At 38.9% G+C, this 24,454-nt stretch overlaps 1 protein-coding gene across 1 annotated transcript in view; it reads right to left on the reverse strand.

Annotated features, from left to right (window-relative positions):
* Ranbp16 (Ran-binding protein 16) overlaps positions 1 to 24,454 on the reverse strand; it is a 902,587-nt gene that overhangs the window by 653,088 nt on the left and 225,045 nt on the right. The window contains exon 7 of the mRNA XM_090384993.1: positions 22,217 to 22,417. Within this exon, the coding sequence (XP_090241119.1) occupies positions 22,217 to 22,417 (201 nt within the window). The remainder of the gene's footprint in view (positions 1 to 22,216; positions 22,418 to 24,454) is intronic.

The raw sequence follows: 24,454 nt of genomic DNA on the forward strand, positions 1-24,454 counted from the left end.
GTGTATCATGCAAGCAAGCATACTACGAAATAATGAAGCTGGAGACTGATGTGACAACGTACGGGAGGACGAGACTACACTACCAAGTGGCTGGAACAATCCCCAGATATTCAGGTCAGCGAACAGCGGACCAGAGACGAACCATCGTCACGAAGAACCTGATAGCTCCTGCAATCTTGGAAAAAATCAAGCAGGAAGTGAGCGATCAACTACAAAGAATATGGTCAATATCAAACCAGGGTAGGAAGAACATACCACCACTGAACCAGAGGAGGAAGAGCAAGAAGAAATACAACCCACAGCAGCTGCAGTGGAAAGAGACAAGATTGTGATATCCAGAATCGATGACGAGTGGAAGAACGCCTTAACAGAATTCAAAGGAATGGACCCCACAAAGACTCACGTGATACTGAACCAGAGGCCAATAGAGCATTGTAGAAGTCACAGCCACCTCAATCAGCAAATAATACCACATTATCTTGACAACAATGGTGTAACACTGGAGGTCATTCGCACACCCATGTATTGTGCTGCCAGAGCAGTCACTAGGCTTAATGGAAAAGAAATGAGAGACCAGCTGCTGAAGCACTGGAAACAGAAGGAGTCACCAGTTCGGGAAAGAAGACTTCAGCAGAAGATAGAAAAATTAATTAAGAGTCAAGGAAGGCCAATTGACTCAGTATCAATGGGGTAATAGGAGTAAGAAATTGATTGGAAAAGTGAAGAGCATCCTCAAGACAGACAGACAGTCCACAGCACACGAGACAAAAATCAGAAAATACAAGAGTATTTGGATACAGTGAAGCAGAAACTTATCACACTCAGTAAGAGACAACGCCAATTCAAAGAGAGCTCCCAGAGGAAAATAAACAACTGAATCTTCGATTAGGACCAAAGAGGCTTCTATAGGAGTCTCAGAGAAGACAGGAAAGAAGGGAACGGACCACCCGAGCAGAAGACAAGACGATTGAGGAGCTCTGGGGCAACACATTGAGCAGGAAAGTAAGACATAACAGCCAAGCCCCCTGAATAGAACTATAATTCAAGAATACAAGGATGTACAAGAGATGAAAGTGGGAGATTCGGGAAGTAGTAAAACAGACGATCAAGAACTGTCACAACTGGTGAACTCCAGGAATAGAAAACTTTCACAACTACTGGTACAAGAAACTCACTTGCACACACAAGAACATAGCAGAGTAGTTCACCCAAATGATAACGCACCTAGAGACAATTCCAAAGTTTGTTGCTCAAGGAATCACATATCTGAAGCCCAAAGACAAAGATAGAAGAAGCCCAGTGAAATACAAGACAAATCACCTGCCTCCCAACAAGGTACAAGATCCTGAACAGCTACATAACCAGGAAGATATCAGACCACTAGGAGAGACAGAACATAATGGCCAAACTGCAGAAGGATGCAAGGAACAAGTAACTACAGATGCTACATTTATAAAACAAGTCCACAAGAAATGCTGCAACTTGTACACGGCCTACATTGATTACTGCAAGACCATTGACTCACTGTCTCGTAGCCGGTTAATAGAGACAATGAACATCTACAAAGTCAATCCGATAGTGACAAACTTCCTAGGAGAAACAATGGTGAAATTGAGTACAGTCAGTCCTCGTATAGCACGACAGTTGTGTTCCTAGAAATCCTCGTGCAATATAAACAGGCCCTATGGGAAAAATAGGGTTAGGTGCAGACCACCCAAGGTTGAACACACATTTGTAACCAAAACATTACCAAACACAATAAATAATCGTAAAAAAATACTTACGTATTTTATTACGACTATTACGTAATAAAATATTGCTAATACTTTTGCTTCTATCATAAGCAAACTTGTTTTTTGTTTGATTTCCTATCCAAACAGATGACAGCCATTCCATCTCTTCCAATTCTTTGTGTCTTAATCTAATGGATTTTAATTACACTTTGAGTCGTTCCTGCTATGAAAGTTGTTTTTATTTTCTCTGCATTCTTCGTAATTCTCGGCGTTCCCTCATTTAGGTCTGTAGCACATGCAATCAAAGCGTTTCACAATTTCATATTTTTTCTCTATCGAGAGAGGCGGACTGGCCATAAGCCTTACCGTGGAAACCCCGGTGGGCCGGAGGCCGGTGTGATTTTGGCCATAAACCATAGTATGAGGCCCCTACAAAATTTCCTGGGTAAGAATTTTTGACCCAGTCCGCCTCTGTTAATCGATATTGCTTTTCTTTTTCTCTCTGAATCTGCAATGTCTTCACCAGGACGCTTCCTTTTCACACCTTTTAAGTATTTTACTCATTTTTAGGGAATAAAGCACAATTACAAAACGAAGAAGCATGCTTGATACACATAAACAAAGAATAAACAACACCGTAAAGACAGAGATACACATTAACATCTCACATTTTACTAAAGCACATTTCTAGGGGTTACTACCATAAAACAATAAAAACAATTTCCAGTTGCGTTTCTGCTAGTGGAATCAGTTATAAAATAGTAGTAAACTCGATCTAGTTGCATTTGCAATTATACCGATAGATGGAATTGTGTTGGTTTTTACATTATTATGGTGAAATGTGTTTCCCCTTCACTGATATAAAACACATAAATACATTTTCAGAATCTTCTCTTCATTCCTATCATGTTGCGTTCAATTGGGTTGATTCCACGTTCCACTGCCATTTCTTGTAAACACAAAGGTAAATCGCAGTTGGTTCCGCGTTCCACTGCCATTTCTTGTAAACACAAAGGTAAATTGTGCATAAGCGAATTCGGTTCGTGTTATATAAGATATCGTTCCCCTATTTATAAATCGTGTATGATCGAATTCGTGTGGTATAAACACATGTTATACGAGGATTGACTGTACCACCATTATGGTCGAGAACATCACAACCAAGCCAATCCCCATCAGGAGAGGAATCTTTCAGGGATATTCCCTGAGACCACTGCGGTTCTGTCTAGCACTTAACCCACTATCGACCATGCTCAACAGCAGCAAGTACGGATATAATCTCAAAGAAGGAGGGAAGAACCTGTACACCGTCACCCACCTGATGTACATAGATAACATCAAGCTCTACGCAGGAACTGAGAAGCAACTTCAGCAACTACTCCAGATCACTGAAGAATTCAACAATGATATTAGGATTGAATTTGGTCTAGACAATTACAAGACCCACGGACTGCACTGGGGAAAATTAGTCAACCAAAACTATCAGCTGCAGACTGGTAAAGAGATCGAAGCCATGGCAGAGGGAGAGGCCTACAAATATTTGGGGATGATGCAGGCTAAGCAGTTAGAGCACAAGGAAATTAAGGCTTGCTTGACCGAAAAGTACCATAAGAGACTCAGAAGCCTGCTGAAAGCAAAGCTGAACGGAGGGAACAGAGTTAAAGCCATAAACACCTATGCAGTCCCAGTGCTAACATATTCCTGCGGGGTCATAGACTGGACTAACAGCGAGCTGGAGGATATCATGAGAAAGACAAGGAAATTAATGACCAAGAGCCGGCAACACCCGAAATCAGCCGTGGAGAGACTGACAACTGCCTGGGAAGAAGGAGGAAGGGGCCTGATAGACCTCATCGAGCAACAGAAGACATTTGCTAACCTGAAGGATTCCTTCCAGAAACACACAGCAGCGCTTCACCAGGCCATAAGGGAGATAGACAAGCAGAACACTCCACTCAACCTAAGTGAGGAGTCCCTCCCCAACCAGGAGGCATAAACGAAGGTAGAAAGATGGGCAGAGAAGACACTCGATGGCAGACACTGCAATGATTGCCATCAAGATCACATAGATAAAACGGCTTCCAATGCATGGCTCACTAACGGGACCCTCTTCCCAGAGACTGAAGGATTCATGCTCGCCACCCAAGACCAGAAGCTATAAAAAATATATTGCCAAAGAGCCTGGAGTGTCCAACGACATGTGTAGACAATGCCACCTGGCCTCACAAAATGATCCAACACATCACCGCAGGGTGCAGGGTGATCACCCAGACTGAGTACACTCATAGACATGACCAGTAGCCAGGATAATAAGCTAGCAAAGCAATACCAGTTGATCGAAGAAAGTGTACCATACTACAATACGAATCCCAGGCAGTACTAGAGACAGCACCGTAATAACTGATAATACAATCCCGCACAACAAACCAGACATAACCCTTGTAGACAAGAAGGAAAGGGCTTCTAATGTAACGGTACCCAACACTGGCACTCTGCAGAAAACCCATGGGGAAAAAATTAGGAAGTACACGAACCTAAGACAGGAGATAAAAGAGATGTGGCATATGCAACAAGTAACGACCATCCCGATCATCGTGTCAACCACAGGTTATTTCTTTATTATTTATTTGTACAAATTATTTTTTATTTTTTGTATATTCTTTGCTTCCTTAGTCCCATTTCATTTTTGCACTAGGTTTTTTAAATTCTTTCAGTTTTTCACCACTACTTTACTTCCAGTTTCTACTTTCCTTTAAACCTCTCATAGTTCAGGCAGTTTGTGTATTTTTTATTTCCATCTTTACAGACACTATATTAACGTTACAAACCAAACATTGTATGTTGTGGGGGTTTAATGGTGCATAAGGTGTTTGGGCTATAATGCGCCTATTCATTTATTATATAAATATATCAGGTATAATCGTATGGTCAGAAAAATCTGTAATCAAAAAAGATTAAAATCTCCAGTTTTCTTGAGGAAATTAAAAACTGAAAGATCTGCTTTGTCACCAATCAGATTCTCTAGCGTTATTGGTTTACGAAGATTAACCAGTGATAGCAAGGTTGAAGTTGACTGGCCCTACTGTCTTTACAGTAGGGGCAATCAATCAGAATGCTTCACAGTCAGATTTATAGAACAATTTGGGCACTGTGGTGGATTATCTCCTGTGAGTAAATGAAGGTGGGTCAGATAGGTATGACCTATTCTTGCGCTTGAAAGGACAATTTCTTCTCGTCTTGATGTACGGACACTGGAGCACCAAATTTTCAGATCCTGTTTAAATTGAAAGAGTTCATTAGTAGTATGACAGTGCCAGAGCGCTGTCCATTCTGATAGGCACGGAGCATGAATGGTTAGTGCAGAGGTTCCCAAACTTTCTCGGTTCATGGCGCATTTAGTGTCCCAGTAATTTTTTCACAGCACCCCTAGGCCAAAAGAAATATCTAATACAGTGGTTTTCGACCTTTTAATATATACCTATATAATAATTTTATTCTTTATATAGAGGTACTAAATAAATATTAATTATAGATCACCCCAAAATTAAAAAGATACGGTACAATGGATACCGTACACCTTTTTATAATGAAATAAACGTATAAATTTTTAAAAATAAATAAACAAAATAATAATAATAACTTTAAGTAACTTAAACCGAAATTACACTGCACCCCAAGAATGTTGTTGCGGCACCCCGGTTGAAAACCACTGGGTTAGTGCATAGTCTGATGCTGGAACGAGGATATTGGTTAAATCTAAGGTGGATGGATTTTTTGCAGCTTTATCAGCCAGTTCATTTCCCAAAATACAGAATGTGCTGGAATCCAAAGAAGGTGACTAATTAATGGTGTTCTTCAATTTCTAGCAATAAGCTTCTAATTTCATCTAGAAAAGGGTGAACTATATCTGAGGAATTAGATAGTGCCATGATTGAACTGAGGGAATCAGTGTAAATAACATATTTTAAAGAACAGTGAGAACACAGACTTTCTAAAGCTAGTTTGATTGCATATAATTCAGCTGAAAAGATACTGAATGCAAATGTGACCCCAATTCACAAAGGAGGATCAAAGGCTGACACAAGTAATTATAGACCTGTGAGCTTAACTTCTGTTCCAGGAAAATTAATGGAGGCACTGGTTAAAGAAGCACTGCAGGATCATTTAGACAAGACTTCAGTTATAGCTCAGACACAGCATGGTTTTGTTAAGGGGAAGTCTTGCCTGACCAACTTTATTGGATACTATGATGCAGTCACAAAAGAACTGGATGCAGGGAATAACTTTGATATTATATACTTGGATCTTAGAAAGGCTTTTGATACTGTTGCACATGGAAGACTGCTGCACAAATTGGACCAGTGTGGCATTGGAGGCAAATTGCTGCTATGGATAAAGGGATGGTTGAGGGGGAGAAGACAGAGAGTGGTAATCAATGGACACTGCTCATCGTGGATTAATGTTATTAGTGGAGTCCCTCAGGGCTCAGTGTTGGGTCCATTATTGTTTTCTGTATTTATAAATGATATTGATGATGGTATATCAAGCTTAATGTCCAAGTTTGCAGACGATACAAAGGTTGGCAGGGTTGTCAAGGACACTACTGACACTATGCTGCTGCAACAGGATCTGGAAAGGTTGAGCAGATGGGCTGAGAGGTGGCAAATGAAGTTTAATATTGACAAATGTAAAGTACTACACATGAGAAACAGCAAACCCAGAGCAACGTATCAACTCTGTGGTACTACACTGACAGTGGTAGAGAATGAAAGGGACTTGGGGGTGGTTGTGCAGGCAGATATGAAGTTCTCTGAGCAGTGCAGACGGGCTGCAAGAGTAGCTCATGGAGTATTGTCAATGATATACAGGAATTTTTCCAGCAGGGATAAGGAGGTGATTATTCCATTGTATAAGGCAATGGTCAGGCCACACCTAGAGTACTGTATACAGGTCTGGAGGCCTCATTTCAAGAAGGATGTAGAGCTGCTGGAACGAGTACAGAGAAGGGCAACAAGATTAGTGAATGGAACAAAGGGGTGCTCTTACGAAGAAAGGCTTAAGTTTTGCAAATTACAGTGTCTGGAGACTAGGCACCAGCGAGGTGATCTGATAGAGGTGTATAAAGCCTTGAATGGTTTAAGCATGCTCAATGCTGATGGGATTCTTCCTCTAGCTCAGAAAAATCACCTGAGAGGGCATAAATTCAAATTGAGGAAAGACAGATGTAGGATAGACGTGCGGAAATTTGCCTTTAGCCAGCGGGTGGTTGGTTGGTGGAACAGACTTCCATCCCTTGTGGTGGAGGTTGATAGCTTAAATAAGTTTAAGGCTCAGCTGGACAGGTATTTTGAACGAACAGAGGGGTGAAGTGGAAGTGGGTGTTTTTTTTTTTTTTTTTGGCTGATGCTGCATAAGCTTGCTTTCTTGCATCAAATGCCTCTACTAATGCTAATGCTAATGAATTCAGATGGAAAGGTTGCTGAAATAATGATAATTTAAAATACTGCTGCTGCTCCAACATTTGCATTAGATTTAGAGCCATCTGTATAAATTTGAGAAAAATCAGTATATCTTTGAGTGTGAGCTGCATAAAGTTGTCTGACATTTGATGCTTTTAAAATATTCTTTCCCCTTTGGCAGAGGCAAATGTCACAGATCGGTACAGGAGGAAGAGACCATGGTGTTTAGAGCAAGTTGCTATCCGTTGTACAGAGTGGCTGGAAACATTCCAAACCTGCAAAAGTTCAAGAAGGCGAAGGCCAGCTGGTTTTACTATCCTAGGTTTATTTCTGTAGAGGTTTTCTAAAGGTGGATTGAAAAGGTATGACTGAATGGGATGTGTGGGCAACTTTGTATCTTAACAGCTTACTTTAGTAGCAGTGTTTTTCTATGTAAATTTAATGGCGACTCGTGAGCATCAATATATAGACTCTGTGGGAGACATTCTGAATGCCCCAAGTGAAATCCTCAAAGCACTGTGTTGAATGGGGTCAAGCCAACATAATGCACTCGTTCTTGCAGAATCATAGATGGGAGCACCATAATTGAGATGGGGTCTGATTAATGCCCTGTGTAACCGAAGTAACGAGGTATGATCTGCACCCCTTGTTAGGGCAGATAAAGTTCTGAGTATGTTTAACTTTTTTATACAGGAAGTACATATATTTTTAATATTATCTAGGAAATTTAACTTGTCAAGGGTTAATCCTAGAAATCTGATGTTACTGGTGACTGGGATGGGAACGTTAGAAATTTGAAGTTCAGGATCAGGATGAAGTTTGCATTTCCTACAAAAATGTATCGCAACTGTTTTCCACTGTGAGGGTCTATAGCCTTTGATTCCCACTGTTGTATTTTATGATGTGATATCTGAAGCTGTTGTTCAATGGATCTCATGTTTTGGGAATGGTAGGAGATGGAAAGGTCGTCTGCATAAAGGTAAGTTTGAACTGTATTTGGAAGCTGCTTAGTGATAGAATCTATTCTAAGAGCCAAAAGAGTGGCACTAAGTACTGATCCCTGTGGGCCACTTTCTTCCTGAATGAACGTTGCTGAGAAGGCATGTTGGTATCGAACTTGAAATGATCTAGGTATGTAGAAAGTTTTGAACAAATATAGGAAGGTTGCCCTGCAAACCAAAAGAGTAAAGTTCACTATGTATGCCATGCCACCAGATGGTGTCAAAAGCCTTCTCTATATCTATTGAAACCATTACTAGATGTTCATGCTTAACAAAGGCATTACGAATGGTGAATTCAGCTTTCACCTTGAGATCCATGCACGACCTATTTTGATGAAAGCCATACTGACTATGGCTCATTAGATTTTGGGACTTGATGATCCAGACGAGCCTTCTGCATACAATTTTTTCAAGGATTTTGCTGAGGCAGCTTGAGAGGGATATTGGTCTATAGCTATGAGGGTTGGTTGGATCTTTTCCAGGCTTTAGGAATGTCAAACTATAGAGTGATGTCAAGAAGCTGGAAAAACATCTTCTAAATATATACGATTGTAAAAAACCAAGAGCAGGCACAAAGCTTTGTCATCAAGATTTACATAATAAATTCTATAATACATAATAAATCCCATGTGGCATGGCAGCACCAGTGTGGGCTGTTTTAATGGCATGAAGAAGTTCAAAATATTGCAGAATTATTATATGGAAGAAGGCAGGCAGAGTGAAAGTTAATAGCATGCTTTTCTGTAGTGTTTTTAATTCGTTGAAATGATACCGTATAGGCTGATGCTGCTTAGATTTCAGCAAAAGTATTGCCCAAAGCATTAGCAATATCTGAGTGACTGGATACATCTTGCCCGTTCCAGGAAAAGAATGGAGAAGGTGTGGTAGGAAATTTACAAGAAAACTTTCTAATATTTTTCTATATTATGTTGTGTCAATATCTCTGTTAATGCTCAATGCAAAACGTGTCTGGGTTTCTTTCTTGGCTTGCCTTTGTATGAAACGTGCTTTTGCCCTTAACTTCTTATAATTAATGAGGTTGGATGATGTCTAAACAAATTCCAGGCTTGATTTTTTTGTTTTCTTTGCTTTTGTGCATTCCTCATTCCACCAGTTATCATAATGCTTTTTACCGGGAGGATCTGATAATGGTATTGTGGTCTTTGGCCAGTTTTATGAGATGTGATGTGATGTGGGTAAGATGTCACATTATCAATATGCTGAGGCGGTTTTTTGTTGATCAAGAGAGAGAGAGATCGAAGACTGAAATTTTGCCCAGTTTGCTCAGGCAAATTTCCATTTCCTGCAGGATTTAGTTGAAGGCATTTGTGCTAATAGAAAATCGCATAAGATTGGAAATGGTCACTGCCCATGGGATCATTTATAACGTACCATTCTATGGTTGGGACCAGCACTGGAGAGCAAACTGAGAGATCTATTGCTGAGGTACATCCATATGGAAGCTGTATGTGAGTGTGTGCACCAGTATCGAATACTATGAGATTTTGTGCTTCTAGAAAGTGTTCAATGAATCGAGCACATCTATCTAGTTTAGGATCGCCCCCTAAGGGGGTGCCCACTAAAATCTCCAAGTATACAGACAGGTGGAGTTATCTGCATGAAGAGATCTTCACGATCTTTTAAAGAATAATTATGGTTCGGTGGTAAGTCGATTACACAAGTGTTATTGACATATGAAGAGTTATCCATACAGCAACAGCTTCTAATTCAGTCTGAAATGGGATAGGTTCAGTTGGGGTCTTTGAATTTATTAGGATTGCTACACCACCACCACGGACAGCATCTGCTCTATTACGATTTCTTTGATAAAGACAATAGTTCTTTATTGAAGGATTTGCAAGGTGAGGTAAATTTCCTGAAGACAAATGGCAACTGGTGAATATTGGTTAATTAGGTCTTTAATATCGTCTGTGTTGCAATGAAAGCCTCTGCAGTTGAGTTGTAAAATGTTGTGCATCATTTTGGTTTAGCTGTAGATGATTCATCTGGGCCTCTACAGTTGCATTGTAAAATGTTATGCATCATTTTGGTTTAGCTGTAGATGATTCATCTGACTGTTTTTTATTTGAGGAGCATTTTTTCCAGCTTTTTTTTTGGGAAGGTAGGCCGTCCAGTATCAATGGTGTCATGGATTGTGAGAAGTTCTAGTAAGTTCTAGAAATATGGGAACTAGAAGTTCTAGTTCCCATATTTCTAGCATTTAAAACAATGAATGGGATTAGGAATATAAGGCCTAATTCTGCAGTTTAAATAGCTTTTACTGAGGATAGGCAATTCTGGGGTGCTGAAAGTCAGATTATGAATCGTGTCGGAATGAGATTTCGATCTTTTTTATTCATTATACATTTGGCATTGATTACTTTTTGATTGCTCAGTTCTTGAAATAATTCCTCTTCAGACCTGTGATGACACCTTTGAACGAATTCAGTGTATTTTCGGGAGTGCCAGATACTAGTAGTAGCCCACCAAAAGTTGTTGTTTTGAGTAGCCACTCAGAATGTTTTGAGGTGGTTGTTTCAATCAGGTTTCCAGATTGTAGCCATTTAACCATTTTGGGTGTCCAGCAATGGATTCCAAATATCTTTGGATAACAAAAGGTAATAACTTGTCTACAGGCTGGTTTGGGGGGGGGGGTGGCAGAAGAGAGAGAGAGAGAGAGAGAGAATCACCAGAAATTTTGGCCTCACATTGCACTGCACTTCTCTTCGAAAGTCTTTTGGGTTGATTAGTGTCATTGTCATCAGATATTTCCGATCTTGAGCTTGAATGCTTTAATGGCAGAAAATTATTCAAATCCAAGTTTGCTCCTTTTAGCCTCAGGACAGGAAGATTCTTCTCCCAGGGTACCGGCCCCGCCACATGGAGGCAGGAGCAGTACCAACCAGTGACTAAGTAGATTAGAAGAGTAAGAGAGAAGTACATTACTAGCAATAGCAGTAACGTTGCAAGTGGGGTTAGCCGTAACGTTGCTAGCAGTGAAGCAGTGATGTTGCTCAGCAAGGGAAGCAATAATGTTGTAAGTGATCAGCTGTAATGTTGCAAGCAGTGGAGGGTTTATTAAAGCAATTAGTACTTGTTCTAGGAAAAACGCTAGATAACCGCACTAGAAAGATTGTTTGGGAACTATTACTTGGCACTCTGGGTTTTTCTGGAAGAAGTGAATTGAACAATTTTTTGTTCTGATAAACGATATCCATTCTACTGTGTCCATGTCTGTAAACTTATTGATGGAAAGTTTTATCTGTTTTTCAATGGAATGAATATTTTGTGAACAGCATGATATAGTAAAATCATTGGCATACATCTATAGTTCTACAGTGTTGGCAATGTTCTGTGTTATGGTGTTCAGTCTGAGCAAAAAAGTAGTGCTAAGTACTGATCCTTGTTGGGTACCTTCTGCCTGAGTACAAAGCCAAGAGTAAATTTTGAATAAATTATGGTCAGTGCCCTCGCACTCCTACCGAATAAAGTAAAGCAATACCTTGCTTAGCACGGCTTCAAACAGCATGGGTTTCACTATAACATGGTTTTTAATTTAGATTAAGTCAAAAATTTACTGTACATATTAAAACACATTCAATAGCCTAGACATGTACTCTACATATATGCTGTGTTGTTGTAGCCTAGGAACACATACATATATGTGTTCCTAGGCTACAACAACACATATATGTATGTGTTCCCTCGGGCAGTCACTAACAAAGTGCAACAGTGTTCAGTATTCTTAATTTTATCCTGACAAGACGACATGATAGCTTTTCATTTCACAATTTATTTTTTACTCCTTTAAATACGATCGAAAATATATTTGCATCTTGTCTATAAATCACTGCCAACAACAAGCATTCTGTTTGGCAGCATGTTTTGCCCCATTTGGCAAATTATTTCACTGATTTTTATTACAAATTCAGCACTGCTCAGAGAACTTCATATCTGCCTGCACAATTACCCCCAGGTCCATTTCATTCTCTACCACTATCAGAGTAGTACCGCAGAGTTGATACGTTGCTCTGGGGTTACTGTTTCCCATATGTAGTGTTTATGTACTGTTTCCCATACTTTACATTTGTCAATGTTAAACTTCATTTGCCACCTGTCAGCACATCTGCTCAACCTTTCCAGATCCTGTTGCAGCAGCACAGTGTCAGTAGTGTCCTTAACAAACTTGCCAACCTCTGTATCGTCTGCAAACTTGGACATTAAGCTTGATATGCCATCATCAATATTATTTATAAATACAGAAAACAATAATGGACCCAACACTGAACCCTGAGGGACTCCACTAATAACATTAGTCCACGATGAGCAGTGTACATTGATTACCACTCTATGTCTTCTCCCCCTCAACAATCCCTTTATCCATAGCAGCAATTTGTCTCCAATGCCACACTGCTCCAATTTGTGCAGCAATCTTCCATATGCAACAGTATCAAAAGCCTTTCTACAATCCAAATATATAATATCAAAGTTATTCCCTGCATCCAGTTCTTTTGTGACTGCATCAGGTCAATTGGTCAGGCAAGACTTTCCCTTAACAAAACCACACTGTGTCTGAGCTATAACTGAAGTCTTGTCTAGATGATCCTGAAGTGTTTCTTTAACCAGTGCCTCCATTAATTTTCCTGGAACAGAAGTTAAACTCACAGTCTATAATTACTTGTGTCAGCCTTTGATTCTCCTTTGTGAATTGGGGTCACAACATTTGCACATCTCCAGTCTATGGGTACCTCCCCTGAGTCCAAAGAAGCTCTCATAATTATGACTAAGGGTTTACTTACTTCCTTTGCTGCCTCCTTTAATATAACTGGATAGATCCCATCCACCCATCTAACTGGATAGATCCCATCTACATCCTTCCTTTAGGAAGGATGTAGATTTACTTGAGCATGTACAGAGAAGGGCAACAAGATTGGTGAGGGGAATGAAGGGATCCTCTTATCAAGAGAGGCTTAAGTTCTGCAAATTGCAGTGGCTGGAGACTAGGCACCTGCGCGGTGATCTGATTGAGGTGTATAAGGCCTTGAATGGGTTCAGCACGCTGAACTCTGATGGGATCCTTCCACTTGTTCAGATTACGAACCTAAGGGGGCATAAATTCAAATTAAGAAAAGACAGATGTAGATTAGATGTGCGGAAATTTGCCTTTAGCCAGCGGGTGGTTAATTGCTGGAACAAACTTCCATCTGTCGTTGTGGAAGTTGATAGGTTGAATAAATTTAAGGAGGAACTGGACAGGCATTTGGGGGGAATGATGTGATTTTTTTTTTTTTTTTTTGGCTGATGCTGCATAAGCTCATACATTTGCTTTCTTGCATCACATGCCACTACTACTACTACCCCAGGTGCCTTTTTTATGTTTATCCTCAACAATTTCTCCTCCACTTTCCTCTCAGTTATTACAAAATCATCTAGCTCACTGCCAGAGTTTACTTCACCTCTGGCATTCCCCTTCCTGAATAACTCCTCATATGTGAATGTAGATACAAAATACTGGTTTAGGTTGTTAGCCACATGGGCAGGATCCTTAACTGTTGAACCATCAATATCCAGTGGACCAATCTGATTCATCCCTTTATTTCTAGAGTTTACATAGGTAAAGAACTTTTTTCTGTTTATCTTTGCATCCTTGCATCCTTTGCGAAGGATTTCTCATAATCTGCCTTTGCCTGCCTATTCTCCTTTGTGACTTGTTTACAGATCAACTTGAATCTATCATAGGCTTCTGTGTCACGTGTTAATTTGTATGTATCCCATGCATTTTTCTTCTCTGCCATATGTCTTTAGTTTATCTGACATCCATTTAGGCCTAAACCTTGAACAATATTTCTTAGTTGGTATGTAAAGCCTAGTAGCTTCCAACATAAGTTCTTTGAATGCTTCCCATTTTGAATTTGCTGTTGGTAACATCATCAGTTGGTCCCACTGTATAGAATTTAAATACTGTCTCAGACCATCGTAGTCACCCTTTTGAAAGCAAAAACCCTTCCCTTTACCCCTGATGGTAGTTACCTGTTTGAGTAAATCCCACTTCAGCACACTGTGATCACTGCCACCTAGTGGTTCCTTTATCTGCAGATTCTTAATGCATGAAGAATCACTATTGATAACCAGATCAAGAGTATTACTCCCCCTAGTTGCCTCCCAAACATGCTGGTGTAGAAAACAATCATCCAATAAATCCACAAAAGCCTTGCTAGTGTGTGAGTGACCAACCCACAAATTCCAGTCTATATCTGGGAAATTAAAATCCCCCATTATAAGATTCTCTGATTTACTGGCCCACTATTTCTCTGTACAGTTTCTTATTATACTCATCAGGGTCATTAGGCCTATAGCAAACTCCTTCTCTCAATTTTGATCTACCAATGCTTATGTCACACCAAACTGACTCGACACTTCACTGTCCAGCGATGTCGACTGACTTCACTTCCTTGGATTTTGTGTGTTTCTTAACTAATAGCATAACCCCTCATCCCTTCCTATACACATTGTACGCCGCAAATTCCAGTCCTGCATTCCTCATATCTGTGTGATACCATGTCTCTGATATCCTAACAATATCTGCCTTTGATGTTTTGAGCAATACCTCAAATTCATCAAATTTATTTACCAAACTCCTAGCATTGGTGTACATACAAGTATACATGCACCTGTTCCTATTCTTAGCTACCCTAACACAACCCATGTGTTTAATTGTACGGCAATGACTCCCAGTAGTCTCTGAAATACCCTGCATCTTGTTTTCCAGGCTGCTGCTCATTCCAATAGAAGCAGTGCAAGAAGCACTTTCACCTCTGCCAGTGGCTACTCTTAAAATATATTTGTGCTTGTATCTCCCCCCCCAAGCTAGCAGTTTTCCAACCCACCTAACTCTGCCTCGATAGCATCAGCAAATATTCTTGCACCATTTCTATTTAAGTGTATCCCATCCCTGTAGAAGCAGTCTCTCCTGTTAACAAGTACAGACCAGGCTGAAAAAAATTCTTCCCCTTGAGCCTTGCACAATCTTTCCACGGCTGAATTGATCGACAAGGCTCTCATCATGTACTCCTTCCTATCGTGTCTGGGCAGAATTGCAGACACTTTCAATTTCAACACTAATTCACGGCTTTTTTTCAACAGTGACCTGTACTTGTTGAGCAATTCTGCCGATCTCCTACTCTTATTATCATTAGTGCCAATGTGTACAACTTTATCACCTTTTGTGCCTTTAAAAGATGATATCCGCTCTACAACATCATCAACCTTTGCCCCTGGCAGACATACCCTGGTCCTGTTCCACCTATCCTTTTTACAAAGTAAAACTACCATTACAAGATATTCACTTTTGAAGTAGTAGTAGTAGTGGCATGTGATGCAAGAAAGCAAATGTATGAGCTTATGCAGCATCAGCCAAAAAAAAAAAAAAAAAATCACACCATTCCCTCCAAATGCCTGTCCAGTTCCTCCTTAAATTTATTCAACTTATCAACTTCCACAACGACAGATGGAAGTTTGTTCCAGCAATTAACCACCCGCTGGCTAAAGGCAAATTTCCGCACATCTATTCTACATCTGTCTTTTCTTAATTTGAATTTATGCCCCCTTAGGTTCGTAATCTGAACAAGTGGAAGGATCCCATCAGAATTCAGCGTGCTCAACCCATTCAAGGCCTTATATACCTCAATCAGATCACCGCGCAGGTGCCTAGTCTCCAGCCACTGCAATTTGCAGAACTTAAGCCTCTCTTGGTAAGAGGATCCCTTCATTCCCCTCACCAATCTTGTTGCCTTTCTCTGTACACGCTCAAGTAAATCTACATCCTTCCTAAAATGAGGCCTCCAGACCTGTATGCAGTACTCAAGGCGTGGCCTGACCATTGCCTTATACAGAGGGATAATCACCTCCTTTTCCCTGCTAGCAAAATTCCTATATATCATTGACAAAACCACATGACCTGCACTGGCAGCCTGTCTGCATTGCTCAGAGAACTTCATATCTGACTGCACAATTACTCCCAGGTCTTTTTCATTTTCTACCACCTTAAGTGTAGTACCACACAGTTGGTACGTTTCTCTGGGGTTACTTCTACCCATATGCAGTACTTTGCATTTGTCAAGGTTAAACTTCAGTTGCCACTTCTTAGCCCATCTGCCCAAATTATCTAGATCCTGTTGCAGAAGCACACTGCCATTACTGTCATTAACAACCCTGCCAACATTGTATCATCTGCAAACTTTGACATTAAGCCTGATATATCTTCATCAATATCACTGATAAATATACAAAACAACAGTGGACCCAACACCGAACCCTGTGGGACTCCACTAATAACATTAGTCCAAGAAGAGCAGCACCCATTGATTACCACCCTCTGTCTTCTCGCACTTAACCATCCTTTTATCCATTGTAGCAACTTACCCTTAATACCATTTTGCTCCAATTTGTACAATAGTCTTCCATGCGCAACAGTGTCAAAAGCTTTCCTGAAATCCAAATATATGATATGAAAATTATTTTTTGCATCCAGTTCCTTTGTAACCACATCATAATATCCTATAAAATTTGTCAGACAAGACTTTCCCTTAACAAACACGCTGTGTTTGAATTATTGCTGCAGTCTTGTCTAGATGATCCTGCAATGCATCTTTAACCAGCGACTCCATTATTTTACCCGGAACAGAAGTTAAACTAACTGGTCTGTAATTACTCCTGTCACCCTTTGATCCCCCTTTGTGAATTGGGGATACATTTGCACATCTCCAGTCCGTGGGAACCTCCCCTGAGTCCAAGGATGCTCTCATAATTATGGCTAAGGGTTTGCTTAGTTGCTTTGCCGCCTCCTTTAATATAACTGGATAGATCCCATCCACCCCAGGTGCTTTTCTTACATTTAACTTCAACAATTTCTCTTCCACTTTGCTCTCAGTTATTACAAGATCATTAAGCACCCTGCTACAATTTGATAACCTTCTGCCATTTTCAAACCTTAATAATTCCTCACATGTGAATGTAGATGCAAAATACTCATTCAGTTTGTTTGCTATCTGACCAGGATCATCAACAGTCGAACCATCGATGTCAAGTGGACCAATCAGATTCATCCCCTTCCTTTTAGAGTTTATATAAGTAAAGAAATCCTTGCTGTTTTTCTTAGAATCTTTTGCCAAGGATTTCTCGTAATCTGCCTTCGCCTGCCGAACCTCCTTTGTGACCTGATTACAGATTAACTTATATCTGCCATAGGCTTCTGAGTCGCTTGATAATTTATATGCATCCCATGCATTTTTCTTCTCTGTTACGAGTCTCATTAGTTCATTTGACAACCATTTACGCCTAAACCTTGAACAATATTTCTTAATAGGTATGAAACTTTTAGTAGCTTCCACGATTAATTCCTTGAATGCTTCCCACTTAGAATTTACTGTTGGTAACATCGTCAGTTTATCCCACTGTACAGAATTTAAAAACTGTCGGAGACCACTGTACTCGCCTTTATGGAAGCAAAAACCCTTTCCTTTACCCCTGATGGTAATTAAATCTTTAAGTAAATCCCACGTCAGTACACTGTGATCACTGCCACCTAGTTGTTCTTTTATCTGCAAATTCCTAATACATGAATGATCACTGCTGATAACCAGATCAAGAGTATTACTTTCTCTGGTTGCCTCTCGAACATGCTGCTGCAGAAAACAATCATCCAAGAAATCCACAACATTCTGACTAGTGTGTGATTGCCCAACCCACAAGTTCCAGTCAATATCTTGGAAGTTAAAATCCCCCATTATAAGACATTCCGATTTACTAGCCCACTCTATTTCTCTGTACAATTGTTCATTGTACTCATTCGAGTCATTAGGCCTATAGCACACTCCTACTCTAATTTTTGCTTTCGCAGTGCTTATGTCACACCAAACTGACTCAACAGTGCACTGTTCATCTATATCAACTGGATGCACTTCTTTTGATTTTATGTTTTTCTTTATTAACAGCATAACACCTCCTCCCTTCCTATCCTGTCTATCCTTTCTGTACACATTGTACTCCCCAAATTCCAGTTCGGCATTCCTTATATCTCTGTGACACCACATCTCTGATATTCCAACAATATCCGCCTTTGATGTCTTGACCAACACTTCAAATTCATCAAATTTATTTACTATACTTCTAGCATTGGTATACATGCAAGTATACATGCACCTATTCCTATTCCCAGCCACTCTAACACATCCCATATACCCACCTGTTTCACGATGACTGACATCTGTCCCTGAAACCCCCAACACCCCTCGCTCCAGGTCGCTACTTATTCTAATAGAAGTTGTGCAAGAATCACCTTCACCTCTGCCTACGGCTACTGTTAAACTATTATTCCTTGTATCCCCCCAAGCTATCAGTTTTCCGACCCACCTAACACTGCCTCGATAGCATCAGCAAATATTCTTGCCCCTTTCTATATAAGTGTATCCCATCCCTGTAGAAGCAATCTCTCCTGTTAACAAGTACAGTCCAGGCTGAAAAAAATTCTACCCCTTGAGCCTTGCACAATCTTTCCAGGGCCGAATTGATCAACAAGGCTCTCATCATATACTCCCTCCTATCGTGTCTGGGCAGAATTGCAGACACTTTCAAATCCAACCCTAATTCACGGCTTTTTTTCATCAGTGACCTGTACTTGTTAAATAATTCTGCCGGTCTCCTACTCTTAATATCATTAGTGCCAACATGTACAACTATATCACCTTTTGTGCCCTTAAAAGATGATATCTGCTCTACAACGTCATCAACCTTTGCCCCTGGCAGACATACCCTGGTCCTGTTCCATCTATCCTTTCTACAAAGGATGTTTCCCGTTTCCCTGGCAATAGAGTCACCAACAACTACTAGTTCCTTTGGGACCAGCGCAATCTGCCTTGGGGGTTGCCACTGTGTTGCGTGATGACCAAATGCAAGCTCTGGTGTTGATGTGGGCAGCTGAGAGCCCCTCAATTTAGATCTTTCGAGGGCATCCACCCTGTCCTTCAAACTCTCATATAGGCCCATAACAATGCTGAGTTGTCGCCTGATTTCCTTACACTCCTTACATCGCGCACACACAAAGACATCCCCCATGGCAATATCATGTTCCGTTCCAGATAGTTCGGCAAACATTTCACAAGTTGCACATTTTTTTAGGCTGTGATGCGTTGGAGAATCGCCCCCCCTCAGTTCTCCCCCGAGTCACAGCACTCCTGCCACTTTGTGCCCGTTGCTTTGCTGCTCTAGTTTGGGGCATGATATTTTAAATTAATAAGATCAATAAATTAAATTAAATTAAATGTCAATACTATGCTTTCTAATAGAAACAGTGAAGCGCATTACTGTTTCTATAATTATACGTTAGAGCTACCTAACTACCTCAATTAAAAATTTGAATTCCCTATCACTATATACAAAAACAATGCCTGCAATATTCGAATAAAATAACGGTTTTATAAAGTATTACGTATATCTACAAAAACTGTTTATACAAATTAAAATAAAAATAACCAGCGTAATTAGAACTATAAGACAACGTATTAAGTACAATATAAAATAACAATTATGTAAATAATAAGCAAAAACTTATCGTTTTTTTTCGGAGCCTGTAATTCGCAGCTGTATTTTCTAAAGAGAGTCAGCGCCCTCTCTTTAAGTAAGCATTACATATGTTAGTTTTGGCTTTCACCATGAGATCCAAATTGGATCTATCGTGTCAAAATCCAAGTTGATTACTGTTCATCAGTGTTTTAGTTTCAAGAACCTAGGAAAGCCACCTGTGTATCAGTCTTTCTAGTTTTACCTGGTCAGCTGATGAGAAAAATTGGTCAGTAGTTTTGTAGGAGTGATTGGTCCTTTCCTGATGCAGGAAAGGCAAAAAAAAATAATGGAGTGATGTCAGGAAGATGGATAAGTACCTACAAGAAAAACCTAGGTTAAAGAACATTAACATTAAATTCAACAGTGCAGCTGATCCAGTTGCATTATCTCCTAGGCTGTAACAAGATGGCAGCTTAATTATAATGATTCTTCACTTATTGCCCATTTCACTCCTTATAATCCAGCTGTCTGTAAATCTATGCCCCTTTCTTCCCAACCAGTCTGAACATGTGCCACAACCAGTCAACAGACATTGATAATTCAACTTCAAAATCACAGAACTTTTATTTTTTCTTGTTTATCCCTTCTACTTCTGTTCTTTGGAGTAAGCAACCTCAACACAAACCCACACCAACAACTGTGGTTTACTTAAAAATATTAGTAAGGATCATTACTGAGTGCCAATCGTGCCTGTGGCTGCCATGTTATCAGATTTCTGTGGTACTTCTTTCAGACTACACCATATTTTTAACTATAAAATTACACTGGATCCTTAATGGGTGTGGTGCGTAAAATTACACACCACACCACACCCATTAGACACCTCCATTGAAGATGTTTATGGGAAGTGTTACATCGATGTAACAGCTTGCCAGAGATGACTTATAGCAATTACAAGCCCTAAAAAGAGTCGTCATCGAGAGAAATTTTCAAATTGCTTTTCGTAAAGGAAAGAAAATTTCTGTTTGAATACATGAAAATGGGATTTCTAACAACCTAAGGAGATAGTAAAACAACTCTATTTCCTTTTTATTATCTTTCCAATAGAAGTATAATTAACTGGATAGCTAAACAATATCAGAACTATGTCACTTATACTATCTGAAGTGGCAAATAATACATGAAGGCAATAAACTAGAACAGTGGTTCCAAAACCGTACTGTGCAGATACCAAAGGATCCGCAAATAGTTCCCAGGGTATTCATGAATAATTTCATGATGACTACTTTGAATTTTACTTATTTTTTAAACAAAATCTAAATATAATTACAAACTGGATATCGCACCCGACATGAGAATTCAGTTGTCAACATCATAAACCATTTTCGATCCACTGCAAGATGGAGACCTCTCCAGTAACTTTCCAGTTCCTTTTGTTTCGTACAATGGCCATCCATTTATTGCCCACGAGCTCTTCAATTTTATCTGCCCACCTCCGTCGTTGCCTTCCAGGTTTTCTTTTAGCCCCTCTTGGGTACCGTTCTGTTATTTTCTTAGTACATCTGTCATCATGCCTTCGAGCTATGTGTCCTGCTCAAATTCATTTCAGTTTTTTAGTTTTGATAAGAATGTCCTTTACTTGCATTTCTGCTAATCCATGCATTTCTCTTCTTTCCAACAGTCTGAAGAGAAACGCATGGATTAGGCAGCTGTCCACAATCACTTCCAACTTTAAAGGGCTTTGTGAGATAAAAAAAACAGCACTTTTTTTCACACTAGTAGCCTATGAGGTATGAATAATTGTATACTCAAATAGTGACAGTTTATTATTCAGTTATTTTTTGTGTCAATCTGAAAAAAGTAAATTGTAAGCATATAATATATCAGATCTGAGATATAAATTTTTAATTTTGGATACCAATCATCCGGAACCCCATATTTACATGAGCAAGGATGTGAGGATCTGTGGTAATTTTACCTAACCAAAAGCGATCTGTAAGCAAAAAAGTTTGGGAAACACTGAACTAGAACAAAGAAAGAAGTGGTGTAAGAAATATAAGCATTCTTGGTCATTCTCTTTAAATTTCAGTTCCAGCTCCATCACTAATTCTGTTTCAATATTTAAAATTCCATGCAATTCAATACTTTTTGTATATTAGGCAAACCTCTCTGAAATTTCATAAAAAAAAAAAATCCATGGTGTTAAAGGTGCTTTCACAAATCAAATTTACATTACGTGGTTACTTTAACAATAATTTTTATTTACAAAAATCTTCTGGGTAAAAACAGAAAGTAGTTAAAAGGGCAAATAAAAATTAAATTAAAAATAGTTTTTTTTTTAACATTTAAAAGATTCATTTTATTATATTTTTGTTCTTGACTGGAAAAAATATGCTTCTGGAAATCAATTAGTATTTTATATAAAAAATTTTAGAAATTAAAAAAAAAATAAAATTTATCTTACCAATGGAGAAAGTGATGATGGGAGTGAATGATAAAGATCAAAAAATAACTGCAGGGTATTGAAATCCAAAAATGCAGGCCGCCAACTAGTTGGAATTTGCACTGTGCATAGGTCATCAGATGACTCATCAGGAGATGTTCCAATAAAGTCAAAAGATAAACAGTTATATGCCAGGCGTAGCAACTGGTTCATTAATCCATGCTGAAATATGAAAATCTGCTTATTACTAGAAATACTTAAAAATTACAAGAAACAAAAAATGCTCAAGTTATTTTAAGTTATTAAATTTTTTCCTAACACATTTTAAGTGTGATGAAGTTTAAATATATGGTTATTTATAAAATATACACCTTGCATAAACATATACAATTGCAGCATTTCAGATACAATAAGGGAGTTCATAAAATGAGACACCATATTTATAAAATAAATTTTCAAGCTCATCTGTAGTATATAAACCTTTCATCAGAATCAGCTGAATGTGACTTCTTTGTAGTGGCTTTCTGTTGCTCTGTACTGCTTTTTTTTAATTATTAAATTAAATTATGTATATAAATGCCAAATGTCTTAATATATTAATTGCTCTTCTTGATCTGCTCTTATTTTTAAAATATTGCCCAATGCTAGAGTAAAATTAATGCGGAAAATAATAAAAACTATTTTCAAAAAATTTTTCTTAATATGAGGGCTATTCAATAAAGAATGGCCATAATTTTTAATGAACAACCATACCGGTTGCTATTTCTTCCAAAGCCATATTGATTTTGGTTCATAAGTGTGTTGGAGTCAAAAACGTAAAGCTGAGAAAGGACATTTTGATAAGAGACCTGGAAGATTCTGTTCTGAAGGAAACTCTGAATTAAAAAGGGTGAGATAATCCCAGAAGCCTAGATTGTACAGATCTTGTAAAATGCCATGTCTCTACATGATGGCAAAAAAAGGGGATAATGGTTTTTTATGTACAAAACCACCATAACTAGACAACCATTTCTAACAAACGTATTATTAATGTTCATTTGAGCTTTCACCATTAAGTGTGGAGAAGATCTGTTTCATCAAAAGTCATATTGATTCTGGTTCATCAGTATTTTGGAGTCAAGAAACCACGTAAACTGTTTGTGTACCATTTCTTGTAGAATCTGGTTTACATAACTGGTAAGAGAAATCAACCAGTATTTTTTTGGACATAATTCATCTTTTGTTGGTTTGGGAATAGATAAGAAAATTAAATGTCACCAAAAATTTGCATTCAGCTGTTTTATCATAAAGTAGTATATCCCATCTGCACAAGAAGCAGAATTGAATGTTTTATTTGGGATTCTTATAACTCAGATATTGTAAAAGGTTGATTATAAGAAAGAGCGACCAGTGTCACTCTTTCTTATTTTCAAAATTTATTCTATACTTTTGTCTTGAGACTGATTTGTTGGAATGGTGGATCATAGGAAACTATTGCAGACACCTTGAAAATGTTTCAGCTAAAGCATTAGCTGAAATGGGGTTGACTGCCCCTGTTCATTCCAATTAAAGATGAGACATAGTTGGAGGATACTTTTTATTAATTTGTTGAATTTCCTTCCAAATAAGCCTAGTGTTTGACTTTATTGTTATGGTGGAAGCAAATGGAATCCAAAAGTCTTTTTTGCCTTGAATCTGAATTGCTGAGTTTTAATTCCAAATTTCTTATTGATAATGAGATTGAAACAGGTTTCATGCTTTATTCTTTTAATGTTTTGCTTTTTTTACATTCATCATTCTGCCAATGATTGCATCTCCATAAACCATGCAAAAATTGCAGTACAGCAGTGATGACTGCTAAAATCTTGCTTAAAATATGCTGTGTTGCACTGTCTATGGAATTGGACTGGAGTCATAAGAATCAGGAAAAGACTAATCTTTTCCCCATTTTGAGAGTTCCCACCGAATTTACCAAATCATTCTGGATTACGAATAGTGGCAGCTTGCTTGTTAGAGAATGAATTATGAGGAAGGAAGGAATGTCTTACTGGTTGGTATCCTTTCTCATTTTCTTATACTGAGTAGTGCCACAAACAGGTTAGTGTCTTAGCATTAGTAAACGCACATAATGATGTAGCCCAGTGGTCAGGGGCGAGAGTGCATAACACACGTTCCTCGAGTGGACCGGAGTTCAAGCCCGTGACTACTAAATACAATAAATATATGTATTAACGATTTATTGTAAACTCGACTGACTTGGTTGTCGTGCCGGAGTATAAA

This window comes from Mastigoproctus giganteus, chromosome 11, assembly GCF_048544385.1.
Source record: "Mastigoproctus giganteus isolate SK-2022 chromosome 11, ASM4854438v1, whole genome shotgun sequence".
Lineage (NCBI taxonomy): Eukaryota > Metazoa > Arthropoda > Arachnida > Uropygi > Thelyphonidae > Mastigoproctus > Mastigoproctus giganteus.